A 16,193-nucleotide genomic window follows, 5' to 3' on the forward strand; every position below is an offset into this window, starting at 1 on the left:
GTACAATTTTTATTGAATGAAATAAAGCACAAAGAACATTAATTTTGTTCACTTGTGGTATAATTAGTGTCTTATCATTCCTTACAATGTCTGTTTTCCTTGTCTCCTATGTAATAGAGAAAATTACTGTAGCTTTCACTGAATTGTGAAATGCAATACAAGATGTTATAAAAATGAAATGAGATAAATAAGATGCTTAAGTATAAAATTATTCTGATCAACTTACATGCATACTTTCCACCTCTTCCATCTTTGCTTCATACATTTTATAATCTTAAAAATTTGTTTATTATTATTTATATTATATCATTTGTTTTTCAATGACAAAAATAATCTCCATTTCACAAATTTATTCTTAATTCATGCACTAAACTATGGAAAACATCAACCTGCACTTTAAGGAAGTGGAACTACAAACATCCCTCATGAATCTTTCCAGCTTTAAATTTTGGTGTACAAACTATGAGCACAAGGACTCAGGCTGTGTTAAACACAGTGCTTGTTTGCTTCACTGTTTACTGCATCTCAACTTTCCCCTTCTTTCTCTGGATGATACCTGGGAAGCATGATTACTTCACACCGCAATATGGCTGAGCTTGACTTTTGGCTTAGCTAAATATCCTCAGCATCATCCCAGAGCTGATCAAGGATAAAGCTGTAGGCCTACTCCCAGGTTCTAATCTTTAACTGAATCGCTTTATGTAACTCACTGAAGTATCTGCCTGGCTAAAGTATCAGTGTTCAACAATGTCCATTTTTTTTTTCTGTAATATTTGCTCAGTTGGAAGAAACAAAATATCTGCAGAGTATTGACAAGAAAAACATCCTAAAATATCAGGATGCTTTGCAGAATTACATACATCTAGAATATTGATGGTATTTTCAGGGACCAAAATTTTTAGTTTACCCTTACATGTCTTGCTTTGGATGCTACAGTCTAACTTTAATCTAAAGGATCACCTCCTTAAAACATCCTTCACATGAATTTTTAAAAGCATAAATTGAACAGTTTTACAGTTTTGGCTGTTTTATTCACATCACAGTGTGATGTGTGACAATTCATAATTTTTATCAGTATTTAACAAATTTGTTATGAACACCACAGATTGCTTCATCAGACTACTCCGTTGAAATCAACCAAATGCCCATTGCTATAGGTCACTGCTGAGGAGATGGGAATGGAGGGTGGGCTGGGGGTAAGGAGAGGGGGCGGGAGGGGGGAGAACAAGGGAATCCGTGGCTGATATGTAGAACTGAATTGTATTGTAAAATAAAATTAAATTAAATTTAAAAAAATCAAAAAAAATTTACTAGTGTGTAGAAAAATTCCATGCTGATAATACATACTTATTTAGAAGAGAAAAGAGAGGAAGAGAGAATAAAAGGTTATTAAAGCTTTATTTCAAATAAGCTTTAGATATTTTACAGTCTTCAATATATGTAACAGATCTAGATAAAACCATATCATTTCATCAGAGTATGAGATCCCGGCTCAGGAGTGTGTAAATAAAATCAACAGTGACCTATACCAATGGGCATTTGTTCTAATAAATTCTTCAGGTATTTATTTATTTTAGTAAAGGAATCTCTCTGTTGAAGAGCAGCCATAAATGCAGCTAATGAAAATTAAATGTCATCAGCACATTTGGAAGTAGACTTCATGCAAAAACTGACTCAGAACAATAATTCTCTCGGGGATCTTAAACACTAAGAATAGCATAGTAGTGACAAGTCACACAGAGCAAACTACCCTAGAGGTTAGCGCATACAGCTACTGCTGCAGTTTCTATATTACAAGTTGTCTTAATGGTTTCCTTTTCCTTGAGTGTGTCTTTGAGGTACTTCATACTAAATTCTACCTTCCTGTTCTTACCATTTATCCACACTACCAATTTATCCACAGTGTCTCTCTTTTCCCATTAGTATTTTTGGATAGTGTCTGTGAGTTTATTTCCTGCACACTTTTAAATGATTTAAGAATACATAAAATATGTTTTAGTGGAATCAGTTTAAGTTGTTGATAAATGTAAGTGGTTAGTTTTATTTATAATTAATGAAATAATCCAGAAATAATTTCTGTCACAGAAACCAATATATATTTTTCTTAGTGCAAACATTAAAAATTCATCCTTACAGAGACTACTTTCCTGGATTATGGTCTGTGAAGTTTTTCACATACTATATTTTATTATTTAGAAGATAGAATTTTCTGTTGAATTAAAATACTGATGATATAAGTAGATATTAGAATGAAGTCATAAGACAAATTAAAATGTTATCAAGATAATATAGTATATTTTAAGCAGTGTATATATTATCTCTTTCCTACAGCATTTATAATGTAAAATTTAATGTAATGTATATATGTTAGATCCATCAAAATATCCACAAGGTCTCACCAATACACAAAAGACCACAAGCAAACAAGAAATGCTGAGAACTGGAGAAATGGTCTTCTCTAGGGAAAAGCACATCAATTAGTTATTCAACACCAAAAGGTCAGCCCTGAAAACACACATATGAATAACATTATGCAGACTGAGTAGGTTGTATTCATGTATTTAGGAATATATATATATATATATATATATATATATATATATATATATATATATATATATATAAATGTGTGTGTGTATACATATGTGCATGTAAAAACAATTGCTGAAAAAAAGAGGCAATGAATTTAAATTAGAGCAAGAGGAGTATATGGGTGTGTTTGGAGTTAGGAAGGGGGATAGAGAAGTGTTGTGATTATATTATAATCTCAAACATAAATAAAATCTTAAATGTGTACGAGAGCTGGGCAAGGTGGTGAGTGACTTTAATTACAGCAGCAGCGCAAGGGAGGCAAAGGCAAGAAGATCTCTCCCTGAGTTCAACGCCAGCCTAAACTACAAGATGACTTCCAGGACATCCAAGAATATGTAGGAAGAGCCTACTGGAAGAAAAGACAGACAGAAAGAAAGAAAGAAAGAAAGAAAGAAAGAAAGAAAGAAAGAAAGAAAGAAAGAAAGAAAGAAAGAAAGAAAGAAAGGAAGAAAGAAAGGAAGGAAGAAAAGAAAGCGAGAAAGAATGCATGTGTGTGTGTGAGTGTGTGTGTGTGTGTGTGTGTGTGTGTGTGTGTGTGTGTGTGTGTAAACAAATAGCTGATTATTTACAAACTATCTGTGTAAATTACTATTGTGATTTTTCCCAGGAATAATTTCTAAGCTAATTTTTCAAGACAATCTTAATCATTTACATAAATCCAAGGGTTCAAATACTGAAATCTTGATAGTTTCCTACATGCTTTTCTATCTTTGTGAAAACACTCATAGCCGGAAAGAAGACATAGCAGCTAAGTGCACTTGTTGCCCTTGTAGAGAAGTCTGGGTCAGTTCTTAACAGCTGCATTTTAGCTCACAGTCATTCATAACTTTAGACTGGGATCAGCTGTCTTCTGGCCTTCAGGTGTCAGGCACACGCATGATGAAGGTACATGCAGGAAAAACACTCAAAGACTTCAAATAATATGTAAGTCTAAAATACAAAACAGACTGGTTATTTTGCTAGCTAGGTGAAATCGCTAACACAGGTCATGACATTCATTGAATGACGTCTCCTGACTCCTGTGATGTGTCAGGATATATTTGAGCTGCGTGGACTCCAGCAGAAGCCGTGGTTAGACACAACTCCCTAGTGGAGCTTATTATATACTGATGGGAAAAACGACCCAATAAGTCACATGCTCAGTTCCTAGAAGGCGCAAAAATGTAATGAAAACACTTTATATCAGTTCTTGCCCTTTTTTTTTTATCATTACAAAAATCTCACATAAGCATGTGAAAAAACTGTGAATTATTTTCCAATATTTGTTTTTCACATTGAATAAGTAAATTATTAATTATATAAATAACTTTAGGGAAGCATTTGGTAAGCTAGGCCTCTTCTGCTCCAAAATTCTGTTGTTTGTTTGCTGTGCTTAGATTTCTACACTGGTGCTAAAATGTCTAGTATATTAGATATGATGCTCAAGATTAGCAGATATACTTATCCTATGTCTATGGGTCTTATGAGATAATCCTTTTCTAGAAACTTCAGAATGACAAGGTGAACCGCTAAAAATACATATCAGTGGTGGGAAACTGGACTATCTTATGGTTAGAATTTTCAATTGTTCCCTGAAGGCCTGTATACTAAATGCTTACTTGCTAGCTCATGGAATAGTGAGAGATGAATGTATCATAAGGATTGAAGGTTCATCATTGGAATTATCCCTTTGTGAACTCATAGATTGACGGGGTACTAGGAGTTAGGGAATGACTAAAGAAAGCAGATCTCGGTACATGGCTTTGATAGTATTTCTTTTTTGTGGCCAATTTCTGTCTCTTTTTCTGAATCCCAGATGATATGGGATGAGCAGTCCTGCCTACCTAGGAGATTTTCATCAGAATTTGCCACAGCAATGAAACATAGAGGCAAATGACTGAACCCACTAAGCCTAATTTGAGGAGTTAGGCAGGAACCAGGTGCCAGGGAAACTCCCAAAAATCCACAAGGATGACCCCAGCTAAGACTCCTAGCAACAGTAGAGAGGGTGTCTGAACTGGCCATCTGTTGTAATCAGATTGGACTACCCTAATTGACATCAAAGAGCCTTCATCCAGTAACTGGTGGAAACAGATGCAGAGATTCACAGCCAAGCACTGGGCCAAGGTCAGTGAAGTGATGAAGGAGGGATTTTATGAGAGGGGGATCAAGGTCATGACAGGAGAACCCACCGAGACAGCTGGCCTGAGCTCGTGGGAGTTCATAGACTCTGAAGTAACAGCTAGAGAGTCTGCATAGGACCAACCTAGGCCCTCTGCATGTGTGTGACTGTTGTGGTAGCTTTGTCTGTGGGGCTCCTCCTAGCGGTGGGATCAGGATCTGTCCCTGGTGCTTCAGCTGGCCTTTTGGAACCTATTCTCCATGGTGGGATGCAAGGGGAGGAGCTTGGTGCAGCCTCAACTTGATGTGTCATGTTTTGTTGACTCCCACGGGAGGAATGGATGGGGGGAGTGTGGGTAAGAGGTGAGGGCAGGGAATGGGAGGAGCAGAAGGAAGGGCAACTGTATGTAAAATAAATAAAAAAAATTAATAAAACAGGAAATGAAACACATAAACAGAAAGTTTATAAATATGACATAATTTTCTGCTTTATAGTTTTAAGAACATATTTTTTCACTATTATTCACGAATGAGCAAGCATATATTTACACAAAAATATGACTCAGGGTCCATGTTTCCTTAACTGACATGATCCAAGTTTCTTGTTTACTCCAAGGAAATGGAACTAAGGCAGGTTTCGTGTCATTCAAGAACAAATCTGTCTTCTGACAACTCCTCACAGGGATCAATTAGCTCCATCTGTGTCTGCTATTTTGGGGAAGTCAGTGCTTCTCATGAGAAGCAAAGATGAGGATACCACTTTAGTTAACTTACAGTAGGACAGTCAGATGGGGGTATCTGTGACAAAACCTGAAGACACAGCTGGACAAGGAGTTTTCTAAAATATGCCTTTCTATTGTTTCTCTCACAGAGTCACGATTCAGTGTTTTCAAATTTGAAAGTTTGTCCTATTATCTAACGATACAGTTCACTTACAGACTTTCTGCATTTTTCAGTTCTGAAGGATTTGAAAATATACTTTTGCCGGGCGGTGGTGGCGCACGCCTTTAATCCCAGCACTCGGGAGGCAGAGGCAGGCGGATCTCTGTGAGTTCGAGGCCAGCCTGGTCTACAGCGCGAGATCCAGGAAAGGCGCAAAGTTACACAGAGAAACCCTGTCTTGAAAAACCAAAAAAAAAAAAAAAAAGAAAATATACTTTTGTTCCTGTGTGCATCATGCATTGTCACTGTTCTAAACACAGCATCCAAGGAAGGCATTAAACAATTTCATGTATACTCTAGATATACAGTGCCACAATGAACATAAATGTTCATTTACTGAACTGTTCATTGTTTCTAACGATAGTTACATTTTCATGTTTGTTATATACCTTTAACATTTCTGCAATAACCTGTTGCAGAATATCACTTTAACTAGGCAAACATGTGTTAGATTTGTTTATGCTGTATTTGTTTATAATGTGAAGGAGTTTTATTTTATTTATGCTGCATTTGTTTAATTATGTGAGGATGTGTTGCTGTTTCACCTTGCCTGACTAAGGCACCTGACTGGTCTAATAAAAAGTTGACAAGCCAATAGCTAGGCAGGAGAGCGATAGGTGAGGCTGGCAGGCCAAGAATAAATAGGAGGAGAGAAGAAGGAGGAGAGAATGGGGAGAAAGAGAGAGACATGTCCGGGGCCAGAAGCCAGGCAGTCACCAGCCAGTCAGTCATTGGAAGAAGCAGGGAAGTAAGACACACAGAAAGAAAGAAAGGTAAAAAGCCCCGAGGCAAACCATAGATGAAGAGAAACAGGATAATTTAAGTTATAAGAGCTAGCAAGAAATACATGCTAAGATAAGCATTCAAAATAATAAGTCTCTGTGTCATGATTTACGAGTCGGTAGGTGGCTCAAAAGAAAGCCTGTTCCAATAACCATTTATGTTCTACAAAAATTAAGATCAATCTCTTCATCAGATGTTTCCTACTGACAACAAAATAATCAAGAGCGATAAGGGCTTCAGCAACATGACTGACCAATGACAGCATACCAATAGACAACGGTATTGTGAATCTCTCGCCCATCACTGTGTCTGTGTGTAGTTTTTAAAGGTGTTGTAAGGATAACAAGTATAAAAATATAGCTTGTTTCCAATGAAGAACCTGGAGAGGATTTGTACTGAAATGAAAAGTGCCCAGTAATTGTTTCTCTCCCCTTACATAAGTCAGATGTACTTTTTAGAGTTCCCTCTGTAGTAGGTAGCCATTCCGGCTTTGATCTGGAAGTTCCAACCCCCATTGAGACTTCGGCAACTGTCACACCTACAAGGCAGGGCCAAGGGAAGCGCCTGGGGACCTGAGATCTGGATAGGCAGGCTCTGTTCCGGGACCCTGGATAGTGGAGGTGGACCAAGCAGAGCTCCAGAGAACACGGCTGGACTGTGATACACCTTCCCCAGACCCCGCGCCCTACCTATCCCTTAATTTGTAAGTTATGCCATTAAATAAATCTCCTTTTAACTACGTGGAGTGGCCTTAATAATTACACCAATCTGGCGCCCAACGTGGGGCACGAACCCAGGACCCTGAGATTAAGAGTCTCATGCTCTACCGACTGAGCTTCACTCCACGTAGTTAAAAGGAGGTTAAAAGGGGTTGGAACTTCCAGATCAAAGCTGGAATGGCTACCCACTACATCCCTCTTAAACACAAGATATGTTGTGGAATATTCCTTTACACTGATTTGTCACTGTGATTGGTTTAATAAAGAGCTGAATGGCCAGTAACTAGGCAGAAAGAGTTTAGGCAGGACTTCTGGGAACAGAGTGGTGTGGTTGATATACTGTGCATCCCAGTAAACTTATCTGGGGGTCGGAGAACAGAACAGCCACCATATTAAACATAGAGGTTAGGCAGTGGTGGCACATGCCTTTAATCTAGCATCTGGAGGCAGAGTATGATTTTAAGGCCATGCTGGAAACTGAGTTAGGCATAGTGGCACACACTTTTAATCCCAGGAAGTGATGGCAGGAAGCAGAAAGGTATATATGGCATGAAAACCAGGAACTAGAGCCCTTTAAGCTTTTAGGCTATTAGCTGCAGTTCAGCTGAGATCTATTCGGATGAGGAGGACTCAGAAGCTACCAGTCTGAGGAAACAAGATCAGCTGAGAAGTTGGTGAGGTGAGGTTAGCTGTGGCTTGTTCTGCTTCTCTGACTTTTCAGAATTCACCCCAATACCTAGCTCCAGGTTTTTCTATTAATAAGACCTCTTAAGATTTGTGTTACAGAGTGGTCTTGAGGAAGAAGGAAGGTGGAGTTGTCAGCCTGACATAGAGGAAACAGAACACATAGGAGGAGAGATTAAAAACTCACGAGCCACATGGCAACATGTAGATTAACAGAAATGCATTATTTTAAGTTATAAAAGCTAGTTAGAAACTATTCTAAGCTAAGGCTGAGTGAGCTTTCATAATTAATAATATGTCTCTGTGTCATGATTTGGGGGCTGGCTATATGATAAGAAGCTGGAATGATGGCTCAGCTCATAAGTGTTCTTGCTTAACAAGCATAAGTGCCTTAGTTGAGATCCCATCATCCAATCGGAATAAATAAACAAAGAACAAACAGAAACAACAACAAAATATGAAAACAAGTATGTTAGTGCATATTCATAACCTCAGCATGGTATAGGTTGAAGACAGTATGATCACTCACACATGCTGCCACAAGACTACATACAGGTTCATGGAGAAATTGCTTCTCAAGAAAATAAGGCAGAGAGTAATAGAGAGATACTTGGGTGTCTTTCTCTTCCTCTGTATGCTCACAAATGCTCATGCATGCATGCACATGTTTGCTTTCATGCACACATACACACTTCACATCAGCACACACACACATTCATATGTCAAAATAATAAACTAAATATGAAGGTGTGAAGGTAGGAGATAAGTCCTTAGGAGGAGAAATAATGAGCCTGTGTGGCTTTCTTAAGATAGAGATCACTGTCCTTCCATAACATTTATTTATTTAATACGTATGTGTGCATGCCCATACTCATTTTTGTGTACCATATGTGTACATTGTCTGAGGATGACACAGAAGGTACTGATGTACATGGAAATGGAGTTACAGATAGTTGTCAGCCACCAGTTCGGTGCTGGGAACAGAATACAGGTTCTCTGGAAAAGTAGTCTCTGCTCTGAACTGCTGAGCCATTTCTCCAGCCTGCTAACTGACCTTTTTAGAACTTGGAGGAGCTGCTTTGTTTTATGAATACAAGAAGACCATGCAGCAGAGGAAGATGGGGATGTTACCAAGATGCTGTATTTACTTTCACTTTGGTTACGGACTTCGAAGTTTCCTGACTGTGGCATGGAAATATTTCTTGCTTCAAATGTTATAGGGCTCTGTCATAGAATACTGAAATGGTCAGAAAGCAAACTGGTACCAAGTGGCAGGTGCCTTTGTAGCTGATCCCTAACTAAAAGATGTCCAGGGTCTGAAAGAACTTTGAATTTCTATAATGTATAGATATGTAGAATGATTTTGATAAGTGGTCTAATGGAAGAGAAAAAAATTAGGTAACTTTAGAAAAAGGTTCTATTTTTATTGAGAGTATCCAGGGACCTTGAACAGTGTCTTGGTCAAACACAAATGATAAAGCCAATCTGATGACGTATTACAGATAAATAAGAAAAGTATTATTGAAGAAGCTATGAATATGAAAGAGAGTAGAGAACAGTACATGGGATAGTTGGAAAGACAAAGGGAATGGACAAATATAACTAACTTGTAATTTCAACAAAAAATAATCCAGAAATAATAATTTCTGTTAGAGGAAATGCTTTACAATACTATTCCATGGGTGACATTAAAAAGAGAAGAAAGAAAGAAGAGAGAGAGAGAGAGAGAGAGAGAGAGAGAGAGAGAGAGAGAGAGAGAGAGAGAGGAATGTAGGGAGAGAGAGAGAGATTGAGGGAGACAGACAGGCAAACAGACACACACATTATTGGACACCAGAGCAGTATCAATTCATGTGGTCATGTGCAGAGAATTTTGGAGTAGTTTTCAGGTCGCAATGCTCTTCTATCAAAAGATACAACTTTGTAGATACAAAAATCAGTATGTATCTTAGATTTAATAAGAACAACATTATTATGAATTAGATTGTGAGTCTATACTTACACAAACATCAAAGGAGACAAATTAATTGAAGATGAGATTGTTAAGCAAAAGGATATCAGTATATAAAATATTAATACTTTAGCCTTTGCATATTACAAAAAGGAAAACATATTACAACAAATGAATTTCAGAAGAATCTATGAGGCCTATTCTTTTGATCACATACTAAAGAACTTGGTTTTGGAATGAACAAAGGATTTCACCCATCATGTCAATCGGAGAAGGAAATGTTACAGAATACTCACTCCACACTGGGATTAACAAAAACAGAGACATGAGAAAAATTCAGGAAAAGTACAAGACTTCTAAAACAGCACCAGATCACTGAACTATTTACTCAAATGCATATGACTTTCTTGAAGAAGGAAATCAGATATAATTCAGCATCATGAGCTATGGAAGGCATGTCTACTCGTGAAATGGTTTCAGTATATGCCCAAGGCCAATGGGGAGTTTAAGATTGTTCTAGAGTTGTTACTTATATACCTATGCTGTGGATGTCACTCTGTATAAATAAAATGCTGATTGGCCAGGAGCCAGGCAGGAAGTATAGGTGGGACAAGCAGAGAAGAAATTTCTGGGAAGTGGAAGCCTGAGGCAGAGAGACGCTGCCAGCCGCCGCCATGACAAGCAAGATGTAAGGTACTGGTAAGCCACGAGTCATGTGACAAAGTATAGACTAATAGAAATGGGTTAATTTAAGATAGAAGAACTAGATAACAAGAAGCCTGCCACGGCCATACAGTTTGTAAGCAATACAAGTCTCTGTATGTTTACTTGGTTGGGTCTGAGAGGCTGCGGGACTGGCAGGTAAGAGATATTTGTCCTGATATGGGCCCTGGCAGGGCCAGAAAAACTAGCTACAATACCTATGTGGCACTGACACAGAAAGTCACAGAGTGGACACTGGTTTTGAAGTGGTATGAATTGTGAGTCATTCCAATGGATCTAGAAGACTCCAGACTCAGCATATCTGTAAGATGAAGAAGCCCAGATCTAAAGAAAAGTTGTTCCTAATAAATTTGCAAGTCCAGTGGACTTCCTCCTGCTAGCATTTGGAATCATGCAGGTAACACTACTATTTCCTTCCCTCTTTTATACATGGAATAGGAGTACCTGGTCTATCCGTAACATGCCACATATTTTCAAACCTCATCGCTTATTTAGGTTCAAAGCCTCACAGCTAGAGAACTTGCTAGAATGGTTCCAACCGGGAATCTCTATGTCTTGTTTAGTGGCTATTTATAGGAGAAACTAGATGTTAGACTCGGGTTGATTATGGGATCATCTAAGAGTTTGGGGGATGTGCATTTGAAATAACTATATTTGGCATGTGAGAAAGAAAGGAAAGTAGGTGATTCTGATTACAATGTTAAAGGTGGGATATTTGGGTCTCCTTTCCTAAGGGATCCTTGTCTTGAAATTTTCCAATCAATAATCTTGTGAATGATCTGACGTTGTTTTGCTCAGAACCTTTTATAAATGAAAAAGTGGCTTATTAATTAGAGTGATATGTCCACCATTACATCGCAGCAAACAGTATTACAAGGCTGTGTGCTGGTTGTTTGTATTCGATTTCTATGGCAACACTTCCATCCTTACAGTAATAAGAATTCATTACATTTTGTGGGGCACGATCGGCTATTCCTGGGCAGCACCTTGAGTGATTGAGTTTGTTTTCTCCTGCTGATTGGGTTTCGTTTGTCTAATGCAACATTAAAAATGGTTATTCTTACCTAACCGCACTACTGCCCACATCGAGGTCTTGGGCTGTGACAGCCCCAATGATGGTCCCCACAGGAGTGTCTTCATAAACCTCCATGGTGTAAAGTGGCTTGCTGAACACGGGAGGCTCGTCCACATCCAGCACGCTGATCTTTACCGTCGCAGTGTCTTTAAAGGGGCCAGCGGAGTGAAAGCGGTGGTCAAGGTGAAGGTTGGAGGCCTCTACTTTGAAAGTATATGCCTTCTTCGTTTCAAAATCCAGAGGCTGTGAGAAGGATAAAATGAGGAATTATGTTTATACAGATCTGAGCAGAAATGGTGACGTTGTTTCTAAGCAATCTTCCAGCTGCTTAGAAACAATTAATTACACCTGTTTCATCTTCTCCTCTTCTTGCTAAACACAGGACAGAGGAAACACAAGGTAAATATTTAATAACATTAAAGATCAGCGGCATATAGAAGTAACCCATAATGTTAATTATCTAAGTACATAGAATTGACAAAATCTACATGTGCACATCACGGTAGACAGGGCAATTCAGGTTTCTCCCAAGCAGTGTGCAAATAGTAAGGGGAATGCTATTTTGCTTTTATCCAATACTGACATCTACTGGACAGAAGTAAAGATTGGAAAAATAGAGCAACAATGAAATTGGATTGGCTATTTAGATTCCAGGTGCATACAGAATGTTAGCTATTTGCTTTTCTTATTTTTCCATGGGTACCATTATCTGCTAAAAGTCTTGAATGAGCAGGTATTTTATTAGGAACCTCTATAAAAATTTAAAGTAAGTACAATGGTTTATTAAAATTACTTGAAGTCTCAGAATTATGTATCAAATCAGTGTGTGCTACACTGCATTATCAGAACACATCACCAAGAATTCTGACTTCAAACACATTGATAAATTACGGATGATCTTGAAAGTAACAAAAGAAATCATTCGTGCATATGCACTGGTATTCAGTTTAGTTGTTCCCACTTTCAAATATCAGTTCTTTCATCTCCATATCTCTAAAAACACTGAGGTCTATGATCACTGTGGCATGGGACACTTTGTGGGAGGAGCGGCAGTAGACTTGGGATCTTATTATGTGGCTTAGGCTGGCTCTGAACTGGCAATCCACCTGTCAGAGTTTCCTCAGTGCTGGGATGACAGGTGGGACCCTTCACACTCAGTTTTTTGTGTGAAGTTGCTTTTTTAATTTTTTTATAAGCCAGGTTGGTGACACACAGTAACCATCCAAGAACTTGGAAGGCAAAAGTAACATGATGATCTCGTGTTCAAGAGCAGACTGGGCTACATAGTGAGAGTCAATGGGAGCCAAAAAGGCAACCATTTGCCTAGAGAAAGTGACAAATATCACTCATGTTGAAGAAAGAAGAAACTGCTATAATTAGGAGAATGTTTAGCTTGGGAAAATTAGCCGAAGACATGGGAGACAAACGTTTTCAAGTATTTGAAGGGTCTTCATGAAAAACAAAAGGGTTGGAGTAGAATTTAAATTTGTAATAATGTAATTATAATTTATAAAAAGGAAGTTCCACACCTTTCTTTTTATGGGGTGCAAGGTTGGTGGTATATAATGTCGCTTTGCTTTCAACGTATTCTAGAATAAAGCCATATTATATAATTAATACTTTCTAAGAAGTGACAAGTTTTTCACCATGTGCCATAGAGAGATTTGAAAGAGAATTATATATAAGATGGAAGGGAGCCAGGCGGTGGTGGTGCATGCCTTTAATCCCAGCACTCTGGAGGCAAAGACAGGCGGATCTCTGTGATCTTAAGAATCTTAAGAATGGTTCTAGAAGGGTAAGAAAGTGATTGTGAGATCAGATTTTGGATGAGGATATCCCTTCTCCTTGGCTGGAAACATGTCATTTATAGCCAGATTTTCAGGAGGGAGCTATGTAGAGAGATATGCAGTAAGAGACTTCAATGTTCAAGAAATGGAATATCTATATTTAATATCTCCCTAAATAAAAATGAAGAATTAACCAGGTGGTGGTTAATCCTACACCGGGGAGGCAGAGGCAGGTGGATCTCTAACTTCAAGGCCAGCCTGTTATACAGGGCAACACAGAGAAATCTTGTCTTAAATAAATAAGAATTAGGCAGACTATATTATTATAGTGACTTTCTCCTTCAATATTCTTATTATGCCAAAATTATGAAGCATATTGTGTACAGATATTTTTTATCACTTCAATGAATGTAAAATGTGTTAATGTTAAGTAAGTCACTCTCCAGGGGCTTCCTGAGTTCCTGCTTCTACATAATGTTATGCAGAAATCAATGGATTTCATTATTGACTTTTTGTTGAATTTGAAAATCAGTATATCCAGAAGACAGAGTGCAAAGGTGCCTCCATCATATCATTATCATCATCATCAACATCACCATCATCATCATCAACATCATCATCAATATTACTTTGTCTCCAAGGACCTCCAACAACTGAGTGTAGGAATGGCCTGTGAATTTAATAGCATGTCAACCAACAAGGTATTGAGTTTTAAAGAAAAACATATTTTACAGATGTAAGTAAGATCCTTAATCATTTGACACATGATTGAAAATCTGGCCTAGTTTGCTAAGGTTGTGAAAGAAAGTAAAGAAGATAGTGTGAGGCTACCTTCTTAGAGGTTACTGGTGAGGACACAGCATACCTTCTTAGAGATTACTCATGAGGACATAGCATACATAGCATATGGCATTCATATAGTCAGTGACAGAAACTATAGAAATTAAGGATGATGACAGACAAAAGCTGACACCAAAATAAATCACAACAATGAAACCACAGGCAAATAAATTCTGCTGGCAATAGTATGCATGGAAATAAACCCTAAGGTTCATATTTGATCCTGGCACCAATTCACACCACAATTCCTGTTGAGAGGTGCTGAATAAAGAACTCATCACAAATACTCTGACCAACAGCAACTATCATTTGCCTATCTTTACATCCTCTCATCCTCTTGCTTCAGATTTTATGATGAGCATGCATCATTTTCATCAACACAATAAAGCAATCACTCTCACAAAAAAAAAAAATCCTGAAATTAAGAAGATTCTGCCCTGCAGAATCAAACAAGTCTTAACAATCATTAGAATGGTGCATTTCTGAGGAACTCATGATCAGAAGGTGTCATTATCTAAAATGGAACTGATCATTTGTGGACAAAGAGTTGGAAACAGATTTATAACAGACCGAGCTATGACGGAAAGACATTGGGAGCATAATTTTGTAGAAGAAGTTTACTACTCTGCCTGGACAATAAAGATAAGGCATTCAGAAAGAGGTTGGTTTTGAAAAGAAGCAGTTTCAGAGACTTAGTTTTATGACCAGTAATCTCAGTCTTTGTCTGGAAAGAGGCATAAGAGACTGCCTTTTTCATCATCACTGTGCAAGGGCTCAAATTAGCATTTCGATAAAATGTGATCAAGCACTCGGTAAAGAATAGATGTCTCAGTTTCAGGTGAGAATGCCCTGTAAGGGAGAAAGAAATAGAGTGAAACTTGAATATTTGAAGTATAATTTTTCCTTTTAACAAAATTTGCATGTATATTTGCATGTATATTTGCATGTATATTTGCATGTATTTCAGCATATAATATGTATATATTCATATATGTACAATAAAATTTTCAGAAAAAGTTATTTGTACATATGCTTATATATATATATATATATATATATATATATATACAATTAAAAACAAAATTTTCAGGCAAAATATTTTCTAAATAAATTACGTTATTTAAGATATACATATTCCAGGAAGCTTGTTGTAAATATCTTAAAACTAAACTACTCATTAGATATTCCTTCATTTTTTTCTGGGAAAACATTTTTACTAGATTTCACATTTATTACAATACTGCCACATATCGGCAGTTTTAATAAATTAACTGAAAATTAATGAGCATTATTCCAATGACTGTAATTAATGACAATAATATTAAAATACATCCAGTAGTTGACACAATACAAACCAAATCAAATACAGAATTGTGAGAGCCTTCTGTACTTGTATGTACAGATTTCAGGAAAAATTTTCCTAAAAATAACAAAAGATTTAGTTAAATACTGTATATTTTGAGTAAAACACATATCTTCTTTATATACAGTATAAATCATTTCCTAAAACAGACCTTCCTCATGTGACAGAATGTCTATTCTTTTTAAACTTAGTTTTTACAGCAAGCTGCATATGTCTGAAACAGATTTCTTCTTTGAACCACACAGTTTCCATTTGTTTAATCAACTTATTTTTTAATATTTGCAAAATATAGCTAACTTTGTGGTTCATGTGATTAAAAACAAAAATCAATATGCCAAAAATGAGAACAGTAAACCAACAAAAAATACTCTTTTAGCCAATGGAAATTTAAAACCTTCTGTGTACTTCAGTGATATTTCTTTGTTTATGGGGAAAAACTACAGATTGGTGAACTATGTTGGGGCACATCAAATATAGTAGAATCAACCATTTTAAATGTATGTACCACATGCATCAATGGAGATTAGAATGAAGTGTCCCCACTTTGGGAAGAAAGAAACGGGTAGGGACCGGGTGGTGGTGGCACATGCCTTTAATCCCAGCATTTGGGAGGCAGAGGCAGCTAGATCTCTAT

At 37.3% G+C, this 16,193-nt stretch overlaps 1 protein-coding gene across 5 annotated transcripts in view; it reads right to left on the reverse strand.

Moving 5' to 3' along the window:
- The window catches only part of Cdh12 (cadherin 12), a 988,903-nt gene that overhangs the window by 34,213 nt on the left and 938,497 nt on the right, over positions 1-16,193 (reverse strand). For all 5 annotated transcript variants that reach the window (XM_052743072.1, XM_052743068.1, XM_052743069.1 and 2 more), the window contains one exon: positions 11,559-11,812. In XM_052743072.1, the coding sequence (XP_052599032.1) occupies positions 11,559-11,812 (254 nt within the window). The remainder of the gene's footprint in view (positions 1-11,558; positions 11,813-16,193) is intronic.

This window comes from Peromyscus californicus, unplaced genomic scaffold (genome assembly GCF_007827085.1).
Source record: "Peromyscus californicus insignis strain IS unplaced genomic scaffold, ASM782708v3 Scaffold_18__1_contigs__length_77618521, whole genome shotgun sequence".
Lineage (NCBI taxonomy): Eukaryota > Metazoa > Chordata > Mammalia > Rodentia > Cricetidae > Peromyscus > Peromyscus californicus.